The 16,734-nt window shown below is 38.1% G+C and overlaps 1 protein-coding gene across 18 annotated transcripts in view; it reads left to right on the top strand.

The window, feature by feature from the left end:
- Positions 1–16,734, top strand: part of KIF1A (kinesin family member 1A) — a 2,189,582-nt gene that overhangs the window by 1,680,798 nt on the left and 492,050 nt on the right. For all 18 annotated transcript variants that reach the window (XM_044071047.1, XM_044071036.1, XM_044071035.1 and 15 more), the window contains one exon: positions 175–343. In XM_044071047.1, the coding sequence (XP_043926982.1) occupies positions 175–343 (169 nt within the window). The remainder of the gene's footprint in view (positions 1–174; positions 344–16,734) is intronic.

Genomic DNA, 16,734 nt, shown 5'->3' with positions numbered 1-16,734 from the left:
AAATACAAAGAGTGTTGTAATGCTGCTCGAACTCATGCAGAATACATCACATACAGTAAATATGGAGTGCTACAAGCTGGCAGCTAATCGAAAGTATATGATGATACTAGCAATCTGTAGTACCTTTTTCAAATCACCATATATTGCTCAAAAATGTTCTTTTTCATTTTTCAGCAACACCTGAAGACCACATGTTGGATAGCCCAATAAAAGCGCCACCTGATGGAGTAGCAGAGGGTGTAATGGAACATCTCAGGATCGGAAGTATTTTTACTTTCAGAGTAACAGTCCTGCAAGCATCTAGTATCTCTGCTGAATATGCAGACATTTTCTGCCAATTCAAGTAAGCCTTCTTATTCTGCACTTGCAACTTTTTAAGCACATTTGTGGATTTTAAACTTGTGGAATAAACAACTATTACTTTTGAAAAAAGCAACTCTTCAAGTAAGCTGTGGACTTTGAATTTTTTGAATTAACTACTATTTATCCCTGCTCATGGTTCCAGTTACATTTTTGTTTTGCTTTTGTTAATAAGAAATCACAGAGTATTTGGCCATTTTAATAGAAACATCAATTTTCAACATTTAGATTAGGGAGAAAATATCTGAATAATCTAAACTCACACAAAGCAGTATGCAAGCTCACTATAATATCCAAAAGTTATTTGTTAAGGCTAGATCCCACATTGCTTATATCTGTGTTGCATTTGACATTAATAATGAAAACGCTGGAAATGAGTTAGCGTTATGTTATATGATTCTCAATATCCTTGGGTTATAAAAGGATTATGTCATCCAAAGTGTGTCTTGTTTTAAATTAGATGTCATGAGGAACCCACAAACACAGGTGCACTACTTTTAGCCTATATCTGATGTGACGTTTATTATCTTCTGATTGTACATAGCTGTATTGTTCTCTGTTGTAAGGCTCCAGACCAACAAAAGAAACACGACACCAAGTCTCTAAGTCAGTATTTATAAAGTCATTTTACTGATGGAATTTCCAAAATTCAATTATATCGTTCATGTCTTGTTTCACAACACTTAGAAGCATTCTTGAAGAATATGAAGCTGTAGCAGTATAGCATGGTCTCTTGCTCTGCTGCCCCCTGCATGACTTAATTATTACTTATAATTCATTACTGGCATGGCGATTCCACTTTACCACATCCCCATGTTGTACTAGTGTTGTAATATATGCTCATTTTTCTCCTAGCACACTGATGACCTAATACAGTACTACACTATGTATTCAGTGAAATGTAGTCCACCCCTGCATTCACTGGCTGACTCACAAGGACAAGACTGCAGTAAATGCATGTCATTGTGTCTACCTTTTACTGCTATTAATTGAGTTCTGAAGTGGTTCAGACTGTTCAGGGAATGGCAGGAAGTGATACTACCAAGGCACTACCTGCAAAGGTTAAAGCCTTTAAGTTCCCATGGTACAACATTGACCCAAGATTCAGACATCACTCACTCCCTCACTGGGATTTTGTAGGCAGCAGTGCATCATGGAAATTTAAAATTATGAAAACGGGTTCACTGGCCCATCACAGACTATTTAGAGATGCACTCTCATTCATGGCTCATAGAAACTAATGCTTTCATTTTCTGATCCTTACCAGGGGTGGCTCATGCTATAGGACTGCAGTCCCCCACCTGTACAAAAGAAAAGAAAATCCCCCCCACCTGTACAAAAGAAAGAAGAATATCCCCCCACCTGTACAAAAAAAATAAAAAATAAAAAAAATTGCGAGTCCCTGAATGCCACGCATGTGTGCTTGGAGTTCCTGGGTATCACAGAACTCCAGACTGCTGTGTTAGGCAGTCCGGATAGAGGAGAAAGGCATCTCTGCCCTGCCAGACCAGAAGTCTGTGCAGTGAGGACCACACAGATGAGAAGGAAACAGGACTGCACCATCGGCAGGCTGGAGCCTCCAGCCAATTCTCGCGAAGCCAAACCGGAAACCAGCCGTTAGCACGTGTGGGCTGAGGAGGAGAAGACTACAAAAGAGCGCTTTGGAAACCAGCTGCTTGTGCGGGTGGGACTACAAAGGAGCTTGCTTTCAGGGGGATTATTGCAGCAGTGTGTGGAACAGAAGAGGACTACAGAGGAGCTTGCTTTCAGGGGGAATGACTGGATTAGCTGCAGTCTTTATTCTTATGAAATATTTAAGTTTAGCTATAGCTAAATTAATGTCTACAGACCAAAAATCAACAGTAATGTTTACACGAGAAAATATTCTTTATAGATTCATAGATTCATAACTTTTTACTATGTTAATGACCCAGGGAGACTTTCTAAGCCTAGCCAAGTTTTCCCAAAAGAATAATGACGTCCTATATCCAAATAGGACATTGAGCACTAGGCATTTATAAGCAGTCTCTGTTCGTAAAGAATACAGGTGCCAGGCCTGGTATAAATTTCCTTTTCCCCATCCACTGGTCTAGGTTGCACTTAAATTGGGTAATAGATGAACTCAGCTTCCCATGGATGGGAAGCCTGTTCCACAGGAGGAGCATTCCCTGGGACACATATCTTTCTCTCCAACATGTTCTTTTTAACTCACAGACAAAATTCAGGTCCTTAGACATTGTATTTCTGGTACAGTTTAACTTAAGAATATGCAGGAGATTCATAAGTGTGGGGTTTGTGGATGCCTTGTAAGGCAGGCATGGATCTCTGCTCAGCAATCTATAGGAGACTGCGTAGAGGGAAAGGGCTTCAAGGTGCTCTGTGTAAGGTAGGTTTGTTATACCTTGTATCCTTTTGTAAGGAATCCCTGAAGTTACTCTAGTTGGTGCATATGTATGGTCAGGTACATTCTTAAGGGAGCATTGGACTGTATGATTGCTCTAATAAGGGCAGAATATAATGGGGTAATGACCTCTAGATTCCATGCCCTTACTTATACATTGTGTAGCATAAAAGGATTTCCTCACTGCTGTGGCCATGTGGTGGTTGAGGGTAAGGAGTACCCAGATCCCTGATCAGTGGATCGACTGTTTGGGGTGTATTATCAACATGGAAATTAGCCAGGATAACTGATATCCCAAAGGGTGCAATTATGCATTTCTTAGCATTGAGTTTAAGACCGTGTCGTTTGCACCATTTGTTGATCAGATATAGGCATTCTTGAAGAAAACTAATCTCTGCAAGGGAGTCAATTATAACCCCCAGCCTGCAATCATATGCCATCTTAGTCACTCATAAACCTCCAGTGTTTGCTTTCACTTCAGAGAAATAGATACCAAAAAGGAACAGGCCAGTACTAAGCCCTGGAGGATGACTGACCTCTCAGTGGAAGTAGCCTCACCTATTTTGACCTTCTGGATCCTGTCAGTGAGCCAGCTGACTAACTAGTGGGTAATAAAAGGGTTTATACCTAATTTAGTGAGCTTGTCTGTAATGCCTGAGTGGGGTTTGTATCAAAAGCCTTGGCCAGGTTGAGGTAAGGTGTGTGTACAGTCTTGCCCTCATCAATTCTTTGATGACCATCTGACAGAAGTCCACCAGATGTAATAGGCACTGCCTTCCTTTAACAAAGCCAAACAGTGATGAGTCCAGCATTTGCAGGTTACCTTTGTCCTCATTTATCATGTCTATGATAATTCTTTCCATGGTCTTACATATGAGGTTGGTAGGACTTATGGGCCTGTAGTTACCTGGCTCAGTGTTTGAACCACCTTTGCGCAGGGGAATGACTGTAGCCACTTCCATTCCTTGTGCACAAAACCTGACTGTAGGCTCCAGATAAAAACTAATTCAAGTGGACCAGGGAGGTCATGTTTCATGTTATCAGGGCCCATTGATGCAGTGTTTTTGGCCTTGGAAAGTGCATTGAAGACCTGTTTCCTAGTAACAGGTGGGGCATTCTGGTATGTGGCATTTTCTTTGGGCTTTTTTCTTTTTTATTGGTGGTGATACATCATAGGTTACTGTTACTTTTTTCTCATGTCTTTGTTCTTGTTTTGCCATGAACATTTATCCTTTACATTTCATTTTTTTAGTAATTTATGGCACCAGTGTTTTGAGTATAGTTCAATGTACAACATGATTGCTTTGCAGACGGCATAATAGTGAATACAATCCATATATATTCTGAGGTTGTGCTGGAAGAAACTCTTTCAGTTATGTCATGATAGCTTCTGTTTTCAACATCTTTAGCTGTATATTGGTCTGAGGAGGTATATTACATGCTTTTAAATCTGTATAATTTTTTTCACATTAGGCTCAGTGTAGTACTTTAGAGTATTAGAGTAACTTATGTGATTTTATTTTACATGAGTTTAGTTTTCTTATTTTAAGCATAGCCTGCTGCTGGGTACCATCACTGTCATTATCCTAACTGGTGCAGCAGCACTTTGCTTTCACCCCATTCACTGCTATGTGTAAGGACTGGTCTGTTATGGTGGGATAGAGATGCAAAGTCTGATCTCAGATTTTGAGGGGTGTTACTTGAAAAATCCCATCCCCACCCTGACCCTTTTACACATTGTACGTAAGCAGTCCAGTAATCACATTCAGTCCTGCATGTACAGGCTTATAGCACTGCTGGGATCCAACCATTTATTTGTTGAGTGAGAGTACAGCAGTATATTCATCTGGTCACCACCAGTTGGTAATGTTGTTCTAACACTCCCCCCCCGAGGATATGATGGCTGCCATTTGGTTGCTCATTTCACCACAATGCCCCTGCAAGCCCTCCTAGACAGGAAAGTTCAAACCAGATCTGATACTGATTCTGAAACCAAGACCACCTGGGCTAAGTCACATTTGTTTGATTTTATTTAATTTTGAGTATACTAACACAGCCTGGATTGCTTCTAGCTGATTTTAGTGACATTCCTTTGAATTTCAAGTAATTCCTTTTCTGGTGGCAGAAGAGGAAAACAGGGTAGTTCTAGGCTTGTGATTAGTGTTGAGGTGAAATACTAGTATGTTGCTATTGTTTGGTATACTGTTCTGAGCATTATATTGCTATTTTCCATTGTTATAAAAAAAGAAGCTCCAGATTAGGACCAGTTCATACTAGACCTGACTCTGCTTCTGTAGTGCTACTGAAAAAGAGAAAACCTGGGTTAAGTGCCTTTTGCTTCATTTTGCTTACCACTGAGTGCACTGACACAGCTTGCCACTAAGTGCACTGACACAGCTTACCAGTGACTGCACTGACTCAGCTTATCACTGAGTGCACTGACACAGCTTACCACTGAGTGCATTGACACAGCTTACCACTGAGTGCACTGACACAGCTTGCCACTGAGTGCACTGACACAGCTTGCCACTGAGTGCATTGACACAGCTTACCACTGAGTGCATTGACACAGCTTACCACTGAGTGCACTGACACAGCTTGCCACTGAGTGCACTGACAAAGCTTGCTCTGTTTCTAGCTGATTGGTGTGAACTTGCTTTGAATTTAAATTATGGTATTTCTGGTGGCAGAAGAGAAAACCAGACTAGTTCTATGCCACTGCTTGCTATTAAGGTGAAATTCTAGTTTGGTGAACTTGGTTGGTGTATTCTGGTGAGGCTTCATTTGCTGTTTTCCATTGTTGTTAATAAGGCTTCAGAGCGTGACCAGCTCAAACCAGTTCTGAATTGCTGCTGAAGCCAAGACCACCTGGGCGAAGTGGTATTTGCTTGATTTGGCTTAATACTGAATATGCTGATATAGCCTGCAATACTTCTGGCTGATTTTAATGACCCTGCTTTGAATTTAAATTACTGCTTTTTTCTGGAAGCAGAAAAGAAAAACATATTGGCTAAACCTTTGTCAACATGATAGTGCCTGTTTTAGGTTACTGTGTGCTATTGAAGTAACATTCTAGTATGTTTAGTCAATGTTACTAGTAGAACGTAATAATGCCATGGCCGCAGTGTGCCCTTGGATTATTTCAGTCTTGCCCCCCAAGCAGCCAGTAGCTCCTCTGAACAGCTCATAAGTTCAGAGCTGTAATCTCATCCAATATGCTCCCACTGCTTGCACAGAGCAGCACAAGCCTCAGTCTATCCGTAAATCTAATCTAATCTTTACTTCTTAGTTATTATTAATAGTGTAGAGTGTGCTTTCCTGACATCATATTGTTTAAATCCATATGGTTATTCTGTGTTAGTGAATCCCTCCATAAGATAACCCACTTACTTACACCCCTCCATAAACTAGTGCAAATAGCTAAATATAGTTTATTCTGTGCATTTCAAAACTAACTTCCCCAAAAAATGGAAGGTCAGCCTGCTTGTTTCCCTCCTGCTACCAGCCTTTAAGCACTGGGTATCATCAAGCAGTGTAGCAATTGCCTTATGCTCACAGATAATAAACTCTTATTCAGTACAAATAATTCTGTGAGTGGTGCAACTATTTAAACTAATTTGGAGGTTTCATTCTCACAAAAAACATAGACTGTGAGCAACAAACATCTCCTACACAACCTAAACAATATGAGATTAAAATGTCTTTCACTGAGGCTATAGAAATCTTGGGTTCCTATTAGAAGACCAAAGACGCATTCTTTCGAATGCGTCTTGGTCGAACTTAAAAGACTGAAATGGCAAAATATCGAAGCGGCTTTTAAGTTCATTATTTCCCTGGGAAAGAATTCACTTGGCCGCTTTGTTACTTTGCCATTTTCGGCACTGTAGTGCGGTCTCGGAGTTGGTATATTTAAGTGGGGGGGTGTGGGGGTGAAGCCCCCCACTTAATGTAATGTTTAAAGCGTTTTGTTTTTTATTTTTATTTTTGTTGGAACAGTCTGTCTGACAGTTTGACATTGTAAGCTTTCGGTTACATAGGGTCGATTAATCACCATTCGCTTTTTTAAGCGTTCGGTGATCTAATATAGACCCAAATATTTTTACCCAATGCCTCTTAGATCTTGAAAGAAGAGGTATATGTGTAAATCCAACACCTTATCTTCTTCATGCACACTTACATCAAAGAGTTACTAGGAGTCAATTCATGCTAATTATATCACTCCAAACCACTGTACTAATAAAATGTTCTAATGATAAATGACTGTATAATTAGAAGCATAGGTTCTCTGCTCATTAAGCTGGACAAAGATAGGGTAATGTTGAGCTGCCTTTCAGATGCCAGGATCTCTGACATCACAAGGTCTCTAAATACCCCTCACTTGACACACTTGATTACAACATGGTGGCGGTCCATGTGGGAGTAAATGACTTGGGATACAAAACCCTGAGAAACATGCAGAGAGACATATTAGAACTCTGCATGCATCTGACAACACCTTCTCCAAGAATGATGCCTAGGTACGTAGTAGAGATAACTGGTTTCAACAGTTGGTGTCATTCCTGGGTGATACAGTATGTGTCTGTAAAGGACAAGATGCTCAGCAGTCCAGCTTATTTTGCAAAAGATGTGTTGCACCTCTTATTCCAAGGCTAGAACCTTTGCAGCCCCATAATGCTTTTTAGGCAGAATTCAGCAAATGGACATTCCAGTGTAATAAACATATCAAACCCCAAAGTGGATCACATTAAGAGACCACAAGTCTCAGAAACAAATAGTCCAATTTTGCAGCACTCCTGCATTTACAGCGCATCCATGTTTGTCTAATTACTAAAATGTGGATTAAATATAAAGAAAACACTTTCTCCATTCTTAGCTTTTATGTCTACCATGCTGTCAGGCTCAGTGGCAACTGTGATGGCATCTCCATGTTTTCTAAGTTCCAACCACTTTCAGGCAGATTCCCAGAGACCTACAGATAGAGGTTTATAGGTGTGCAGTTCCAAGACATGGTTTCAAGCAGTAGAGAGTACCCTGGCAGTGCAAGGTTACAGTACCTTCCACACTTTTAAATTAGTAGTTGTACAGACAAGAGATACAGGTGGTTGTGTCTCAATATACATCAACAAGCACACTTCTAAGGTGGTCAGTGATTTGCTGGAGTTCCTCCACATGTAGGTCACCATAGACAAAATCCCATACCATATCCTACCAGCTACAGGTCACCCTCGGTGTCTCAAGAAGCTCACAATGCATATTGGACTTACTGGAGACACTTACCATCTGACCTAACATGCAACTCATGGGAAACTTTAATTACTGCTCTATAGCCTGGAAGTCCTAAAATCTACAGGCACAGAGATTCCTGGAGTTTGTAAATACAAACACCTTTGACCAAATAGTGAATACACTCACTAGAGGCTCCAACATACTGGACCTGATGCTCACAAATAGGGTGAACACTATACCCACCAATGTCTTGTCCTCCCTGATAAGGTCTGACCATAAAGCTGTTTCCTTTGAAATCAAAATTGACTCTGTAATCTCATTAAAACCAGTAACAGTTAGTAATTATTCCTAGGCAAATTACCTTTTATTAAGTGATGGTTTGTCAAAATTCAGTTCCCCTCCAAGTTCTGAGAACACAGCAACCTATCCTGAATTGCTGTCAGAACACTGTATAATATCATACATACTTCTCAGAGGTTATCTTTTCTTGGCACACAAGACATCCATTGATCCTGTTTAACTCATTCACTCCAGTGGAGCTCAGGAAGTTTGCACTGTAACTTCCAATTGGCAGAGCTTATGCTTTTTGATAGAATCAAATAATGTCCTTACATTTCAAACAAATGTTCATATGTCTGGAACTATTGGGTTATGAAAGACGTATAAATGTCAAACTCTTCAGCACAAACTACTTTTATAGTGGTAGTATTCTTTAGGTTCTAGGTCTTAAACTGAATTGTATAAGTCACAGTAAACACAGTAAGCATTACGTCTGTAGTATTTTGTAAACAACTTGCAAAATCTCAGCAACCACTCAAGTTATACACATACTGTCAGCAGCATTTTATTCATCTAGCTGAAAGCTTTCATATGAGGCTAAGGAGTTCTATCTGTGTTACATAGCTGGTGAGATATTGAATGTAAAAATTATATCTATATAAATTAATATCATAAAAACAACAGTTAATATCTATTTACCTGCATTAGACAGAGGTCAGATATTAATGTAGTTGAGTTTGTTGTTGTGTAAGCTTTAAGATGAAATATTTTAAAACCTTGTATGGAGCATGGTTTTGCAATTATTGATGCAAATGTGAACAAGCAATATTTGTTGCCTAGGGGCGGCAGTAGGAGTTAACTGAAGATGCACCTGGAGTTGTCACTTGAATATAATGAGTTAATGAACCTTTCTCCCATCCACAAAAATAAATAAATAAATAAAACAGCATTAACACTACTATATCAATCAGCAAATTTTGCTTGCAACATAAAAATGACATGTTGGAGAGAGAGAGATATGTTTCATAGAGAATTCCCATTCTCTGGAACAGGCTCCCCTTCCATGTGAAGCTGAGTTCCTCCCTATCCCTTTTTAAATGCACCTTGAACCATTGGATGGATAATTGGAAATTCATCCCTGTTCTGGTGCCTATGCATCAGAAGCAGCCAGTAAATCACCCCCTATATAAATTAAATTTGTGGGTCACATTTGGATTGCACGGCTAGGCCTATAAGGGTCCTAGCAGTTGTTAGCATAGTATACACCTATGATCCTATGAACCAAATTAAACTCTCAGAACTCTAGATTATGCTAAACAGGACAAGCTGTCAGTTTACAGCCTGTTACAGGACACCATCCATGACCCCTGATATTCATGTTACATTTCTAACTGTACTCATAACAAGGACTCCATTATACTGGCAGATTCTGGCTACCTCTCAATAAAATGAAGAGCATATACCTCCAATGTAGGTTATGCCAAGAAGTTCTTAGATTTAATAATCAAAAACTTCCTGCATAAGATAGTTAATAAACCTGCCAGAAGATATAATATTAAATATGGTAGCCACTTCTTGCACTATTCCCATGGTATCTCCTTCCCTGGTTAAGTCAGACCATAAACTAATGATTTTCACTTTCAAAATCTTCAAAGCCCCTACATCTAATATGTCAGAATTCAAGAATTTCAAACATACTAGCCTAGTCAAATTCTATGATGAGGTGTCAAAATTCACTCATGGCAGCATCAGCCCCAATGACAACACAGCAGGTAGCCTCACAAAGGAGTTAGAGAGTTGTAACCAGAACAAAATGTAATGGGAACAATCAAAATAAACCTTATTGGTGGTCCTCCAACTAAATAAAATAAAATAAAAATGCCTTAAATGATACATTACTTAAAAAAACTTCAAAAATTCTATCAGATCTAGTAAATCAGCCCATGAACATAGGTCAGCATCTGAAGCTAAGGACAATTATAAACCTTCAGCCATGTTAGGAAAGTAAGGAATAATACCCAACACTGCTCTAAACTTATTGAAAGTGACAATCACCTATTCAGACCCAATATTACGAATATTCTAGCTAATAAATTAAGTACTATTTTTGCCCCAGATATTTCTTTCTAAAAAAGAACACATATCCCTGAATCCCTTAAACCTTCTGTTATCTCAAAAGAACATGTTCTGAAGATGCTTTCTGTGACTAAATGTACTTATTCCTTGGGGTCCGACAATAACCCTGGTTGGTACTGGATTCCAAGATGATAGTCATCTGAGCTGCACCCTCTCCACAAAGCTTTCTAACAAAGTTTAGATAATACCAATTCTGCCAATACCTGTCAGCAATAAATGACTTAAAGAAAAGGAAAACCTGGAAGGAACCTGGTTCTACACAAATCTTGAGTATATCTACAAGTAACATCAGAATCATTTGTTTTTTTTTCTGCATAAAATGTATACAGGATGAGTTTACACATGTAAAATAGAGGCCTCAAGGCTTCGGCACCTCTATAACAGACAGCGACCACGAGGGAAGCAAGAAACCAAATTTGGTGCGGTAAAATGCCTAAAGAAGCTGAAGATATGGAAACTCATATATCTAAAACTAAGTTCTCAGCAATAACATCCCCTGAAAAAGATGTTACACCTAAAAGGCAAAAAATCTCTAAAGCACAACAGGATTTAAATAAAGATCCCTGTAAACAAAACCTGAAAATTCCTTCACTATGGAAGATCTGAAGAGTGCCCTCCTTCCTCTACAAACAGCAGTTCAAAGCTTCTCGGACCAACTAGGCATATTTGGTGGAACTTTAAAACAGATCGCTGAAAGAATGGATTCTGTAGAAGAAAGAATCAAATCAAATGAAATGGACTTAGAACAGCTAAAATCAGAACTCAAAGATAAAGACAAGGCCCTGTCAGACATACATTCAAAACTGATTGACCTAGAAGCGAGAAGCAGGAGGAATAATCTAATTATAAGAGGTGTACCGGAGAAATATGATCACAGTCAATTGATACCTACAATGAAGCAAATACTCAGTACATTATTACACTCAAGAGAATCTCCATCAGAATGCACTATTGAAAGAGCCCACCGAGATTTTTACAAATCTTAAACCAGCACAACCCCAAGATCTATATACGTGAAACTCCTAAATTTCCAAGACGTACAAGATGCTGTTTCCTCCTACAAAAACAAAAACAATTTATATGGAATGATCACCCTATCTCCATTTCTCAAGACCTCCCTATGGAAATAAAGGAAAATCATCGGAAACTATTCCTATACTGTGCAGACCTTATCAAAAGGAAGATAAAGTTCCAAATGTGGTTCCCGAATACTCTAACTTTCTACCAAAATGAAGTTAAATACTCCATGGCTTCACCTAAAGAAACCAATCCGATATTCAAGAAATGCTTTGGTAAAATACCTGTTGCATAATTATAATAATTATCACATCATTGTCCTTCAGCTATTTTTCATTCTACTTCCTCCCAGAGCAGTCGCTCACCTTTTCGATCGATGCCTTCTGCTGCTAGATCATTTTCACACCACCTATTGTGTGTACAAGAACTCCTTTCTGAACCTTTAAAAAATAAAAAAAGGAAAAGACTTATGCTCAGCTCTATCCATCAGGCCCCTTCAGTTTGAAGTGAGGTTGCCAGTAGGACTCTAAAAAAGTGACAACCGATGGCGCCAATAATCCCTAACACAACTAAAACATAGAGTACTTCCTGCAATATTCCTGTACTTTGTGGCCGAGAACATAAGGATTGCTATGGAGGCCCTCCTCTCCTCACACTCTTTTACTATCCGGTATCCTAACCTGAAATTTGTGAAGGTTTTGGTCCTAATGATAAAGCATACAAAGAGGTAAGGAACATGGCTGAGGATCTTATGCACAGCATCTTCATCTCGCAGGTATGATAGTGCTCTTCTGTATAGCCATTAACTGGTTGCTGTTCAAGGGAGGGCATTTAAATTCAGTGTGCTGGTGGAGTGACTCACTCCTAGCTTGGTTCCCCATTCAAATAAATCAAATATCTGACAAGTATTACATGTCCGGAAAGCAATTAGGAGAATACCAGAAAACACTACTCTACTTGGGCCAACGATCATCTGAGGTTTCCTGCCTCTAACTGTAGCAGATATGTCTGGTGGGGTTCCTCAAATAGTCATACCCCTCTCTGCACCTGCGGACTCAATCTGACAGGCTAGAATGGGTCAGGACATGAACGATAATTTAAAATTCTACGAGGAGTCAGCAGATAAGGTTTAGAGATTCTGAGCTTGGATTAGAGCTCAAATGATCTAGCGTAACGTCAATATGTATGGTCTCTACATTATAATTTATTTCTAATGAGGTGAGTGTGGAACTGCTTACTTGCTGGTGCTCTGGTCCATTTTAGACTAGAATGGGAAGGCTTGTGTCCTGCATATATAGGGCTAACAAGGAAATTTGCCCTGGTGCTCCAGCGTTGTATAACACCACAAACTTGATTTAACTATCTTGCTAGTTATTCCTTATGGTGGTTATAGCTGTTGAGAGAGCACCTGAGGCAGTTGTTGAGCGCAGAACAAACAGGAGGTTAATTTCAATGAATATTTTGTCCATGTCTAATAAAAGTTAAGTAACTGCTCTAACCAGATACCGCGGTATCTGTAATGGGTGGTGGCTCAATGTAATCTGTTGTGCTTTTTTTTTTAAAGCTGAGACACTAATGTTTTAACACCATTTTGTTCTTGTTTATCTGTATCTGGGTAAAGTTACATTACTCCTTACTGCATACTTGGCATCATCATAAGTGTGTGGTTTGGACTAGTGATAAATTCACATTCATGTATTGTTTGAAAATGTTTATATAATCAAACAATATATTGTATGCTGGATGGTAGACCTCTCTAACCTTCACCAATTTAAAATCAACAGGCAAATGTAATGACCTGGTAAATGTAATTGCCTTAAGTGTTTGATATGATGATTCATGTTTGCTTAGTTGTTTATTTTAAACTGTTAAATATATGCATGTAACCTGCTTAATATTGTCTGCAACTAATTGTTGAAATATCCTCCTTCTCCCGAACCTTTTTGCAAGGCTTTTTAGTCACTCCTTTATTTTTTATACTCTAGGTAAAAGATGGTATTTGTTTGTATACTTCTCTAAAATATTATTTATTTATTTATTTATTGTAACATTAAAAGCCTATAAATTCTAACACTACCTTAACTTGGCAAAAACTTCACATTAGAGCTTGTTGGATTTGTTAGTAGGGTTCTTGATGATGTCATTTGGAATTAGACTAATATTGTACATAGTATGTAAATTGAGTTTTGTGTTTGTGCTAGCTAATCATAATATTGTTCCCAGAATATGTTCACTTATGGAATTCTTTCTTTCTTTCTCTCTCATACCTAGAGTATTTGTGGTTAGTCACAGGGGTTGATTTGAGAGAGTATAGTGCTGCATTATCATTTTTATTATATTGGTACGCAGGTGGTAAAACTATTTTAAGCCTCATAATAGTTCCCAGATTACCCTGGTCACCCCAGACTTGCCTCCAACTCAAATTATGGTATACATAAAATATAGGCATGGGGTGGAAAATTTCCTCATGGAATGTTTGAGGACTCCAAAATAAAAATAAAAGAAACCTATTAATGCACATCCTCTTAAAATCAGACTCGGACATTTGTTTTATTCAAGAAACTCACATGGTTTAAGAGGAACAGGCCAACAAAAAAAAGAGGAAATGGGTTAAAGATATATTTTCATTAGGAAATAGTTCTAACTCTAAAGGTGTAGCTATTATCATTAAAAACTCATTTACACCTACCATCCTAGACAAGAATGCAGATCATGAAGGAAGGTGGAGTTACTTTACATATTCAACCCCATTACTCCCCAAACCAATATTAGTCCTTAATATATATGGGCCATGCTCTAGTAAGCATGACTTTATTATGAAGATCTATAACCTCTTACTTAATTTCCTGAACTTCTATTACATTCTGGGAGGTGACTGGAATTCGGTAATTGATCTGAACCTTGACCACTGTACTAGATCTAAATCATACAACACACAAGCCTCACTTGCCCTGATGGATTTAATTTCAGACTTTGGACTGATAGACCCTGTTTCATTTGGGGATAGCATTCATAATAAAAACAACTATACTTACTATTCCAGATGTTATAACTCACGGTCCCGTATTGATTTTTTTCTAATTTCCAATCATTAACAAAGTGGCAAATAAAATACTGTATTGAACCAAGATTTCTTTCAGATCACTCAAAGATTTCTATATCTATTAATGCTGTATACTACCCTCTACAATCAATATAGCTTCTAATTGGTCTTTAAATAATAACTTGTTACATAATTCCTCAATTACAGACGAAATTGCACTAGCTTTAAAAAAGCTCAATACTGACCCCCAGCAACACAGACATTCATGATGAGGTCTGTTTATACAGAAATCCACATATCTTAAAAAACTAAGGAAAGAGAAAGAAAACCGGTTAATATTTGAAATTACGGATTTAGATGACAGGATCCAAATCAACCACTCCCCAGCCTTGGAAAAAGAAATGTTAGACAAACAAAAGGAATTATTTGACCTGCACCATTCCAATTACTCACTGCAAGAACTTAGGTATATAACAGATTATTCTGAATGGATTCAAACCCCTTCGAAAGTACTAGCCAGACTAATTGAGAATAAACAAAGATCACCCAGGATTAACCTTATCTACCACCAGAACACACTTTACAAATCAGACTCACAAATTATCCAACTATTTCATCAACTTTTCTCTGATATCTATGCAAACAACAGTCAACAAACCCCAATTCTGGTGATAAAAGATTATCTTAACAACATCACGTTTCCAAAACTTAATGAAGAACAGAAGAAGATCTTACTGGCCCCTATTACCCTACAAAAAGTCCTAAATAGCATTGATAATCTTAAACCAGAGAAAGCTCCTGGGCCTGATGGCTATTCCTCTGACTTTTATAAAACCTTTAAAGTGGTACTAACTCTGATCCTGCTTAATCTTTTCAACTATATCTCACTTAATGGAATATCAGACCTTTATCTCAACCATCAAAGACCATATTGCTCCCCAAAAACAACTTAGATAAATCAAATGTGAATAATTATAGGACAATTTTTTAATGAATGTTGACATCAACATTTTTTCCTCCTTGTTAGCTATAAGAATTAAAAAAGTAATCACTTCCTTGATCTCCAAAGAGCAAGCAGGCTTTATGTCTAAAAGACATACGTGGGACAATACACTGACATTAGAATCTATGATTGGACTTTTGGAAAATGATAAATGTCCTAGATATGCAATAATGCTGGATGCTTCAAAGGCATTTGATAGGGTCAACTGGAGTTTTTTATTCACAGTCTTATCCTACTTTGATATCCCCTCTAACTTTATTTATATAATCAAAATTTTGTATAACAGTTCATATACGTGTATACATATAAATAAGAAAGCCTCAAAGCCAATAAAAATTTCAAATGGGACCAGACAAGGGTGCCCCCTTTTCACCCATTCTTTTCAATCTATATCTTGAACCACTATTTATTTCCATTAAACAATCAACCTACCACTCAATTCCTAAAATACTAAACACGAATATAAGTCTGACTGCATTTGCCAATGACTTGAATGTCTACTTTGAACATCCTCTGACTGATTATAAAAAATATTGTCTACTATAAACACATTTGCTCATATCTCTGATTATAAAATCAATCTTAATAAATCATCCACATTCCCGATCAATCCAGCAGCTCACAAAGAAGATCTCTTTCCAGTCTCTCCCTTTAAAATGTCCTATACTTGCAGATACCTAGGAGTATACTATGACCACTCTTTCTCTTCTACAATATTTTCTAATGTTTCCCAACTATGGTCAACACTATCCCAAGACCTAAACAGGTGGCCGCAGTTGAAACTGACCCAACTATATAAAGCATCTATTATTAAAATGAATATCCTCCCAAAGTTCCTTTATCACTTAAACAAATCTCTTTCCTTCATCCCCAAATCATTTTTATTAAAATTCACAAAATTTATCTCGCATCCAAAATCCTTTATAGTACCATATCAGAAACACATCTTACCGAAATCTAAAGGAGGCCTTAGTATGCCAGACTTACATCTCTACTATACTATTTTGCAAGCCAACAGATCGTCTATCATTAATTATCTTCCATCTAAACATACATGACCTCCCCCATGGGTTAAAATGTGGTACAATCATTTTATGGGTAATAACTTAAATCCCAAGGCTCTCTACTTATAAACCCAGTAACACTTAAGAAATTAAAACTACACCACATCCTGAAATGTAAAATCAATTCCTTCCAAGAGATCTTTAAATCCCTGAAGCTAGACAAAGCTCTCCTCCTATTCCAACCCATTCATCTAAACCCAAATAT

The sequence above is a fragment of the Protopterus annectens genome, chromosome 5.part0 (assembly GCF_019279795.1).
Source record: "Protopterus annectens isolate FY-2018-M chromosome 5.part0, PAN1.0, whole genome shotgun sequence".
NCBI classification, from domain to species: domain Eukaryota; kingdom Metazoa; phylum Chordata; order Ceratodontiformes; family Protopteridae; genus Protopterus; species Protopterus annectens.
This window is presented reverse-complemented; position numbering and strand designations above follow the sequence as displayed.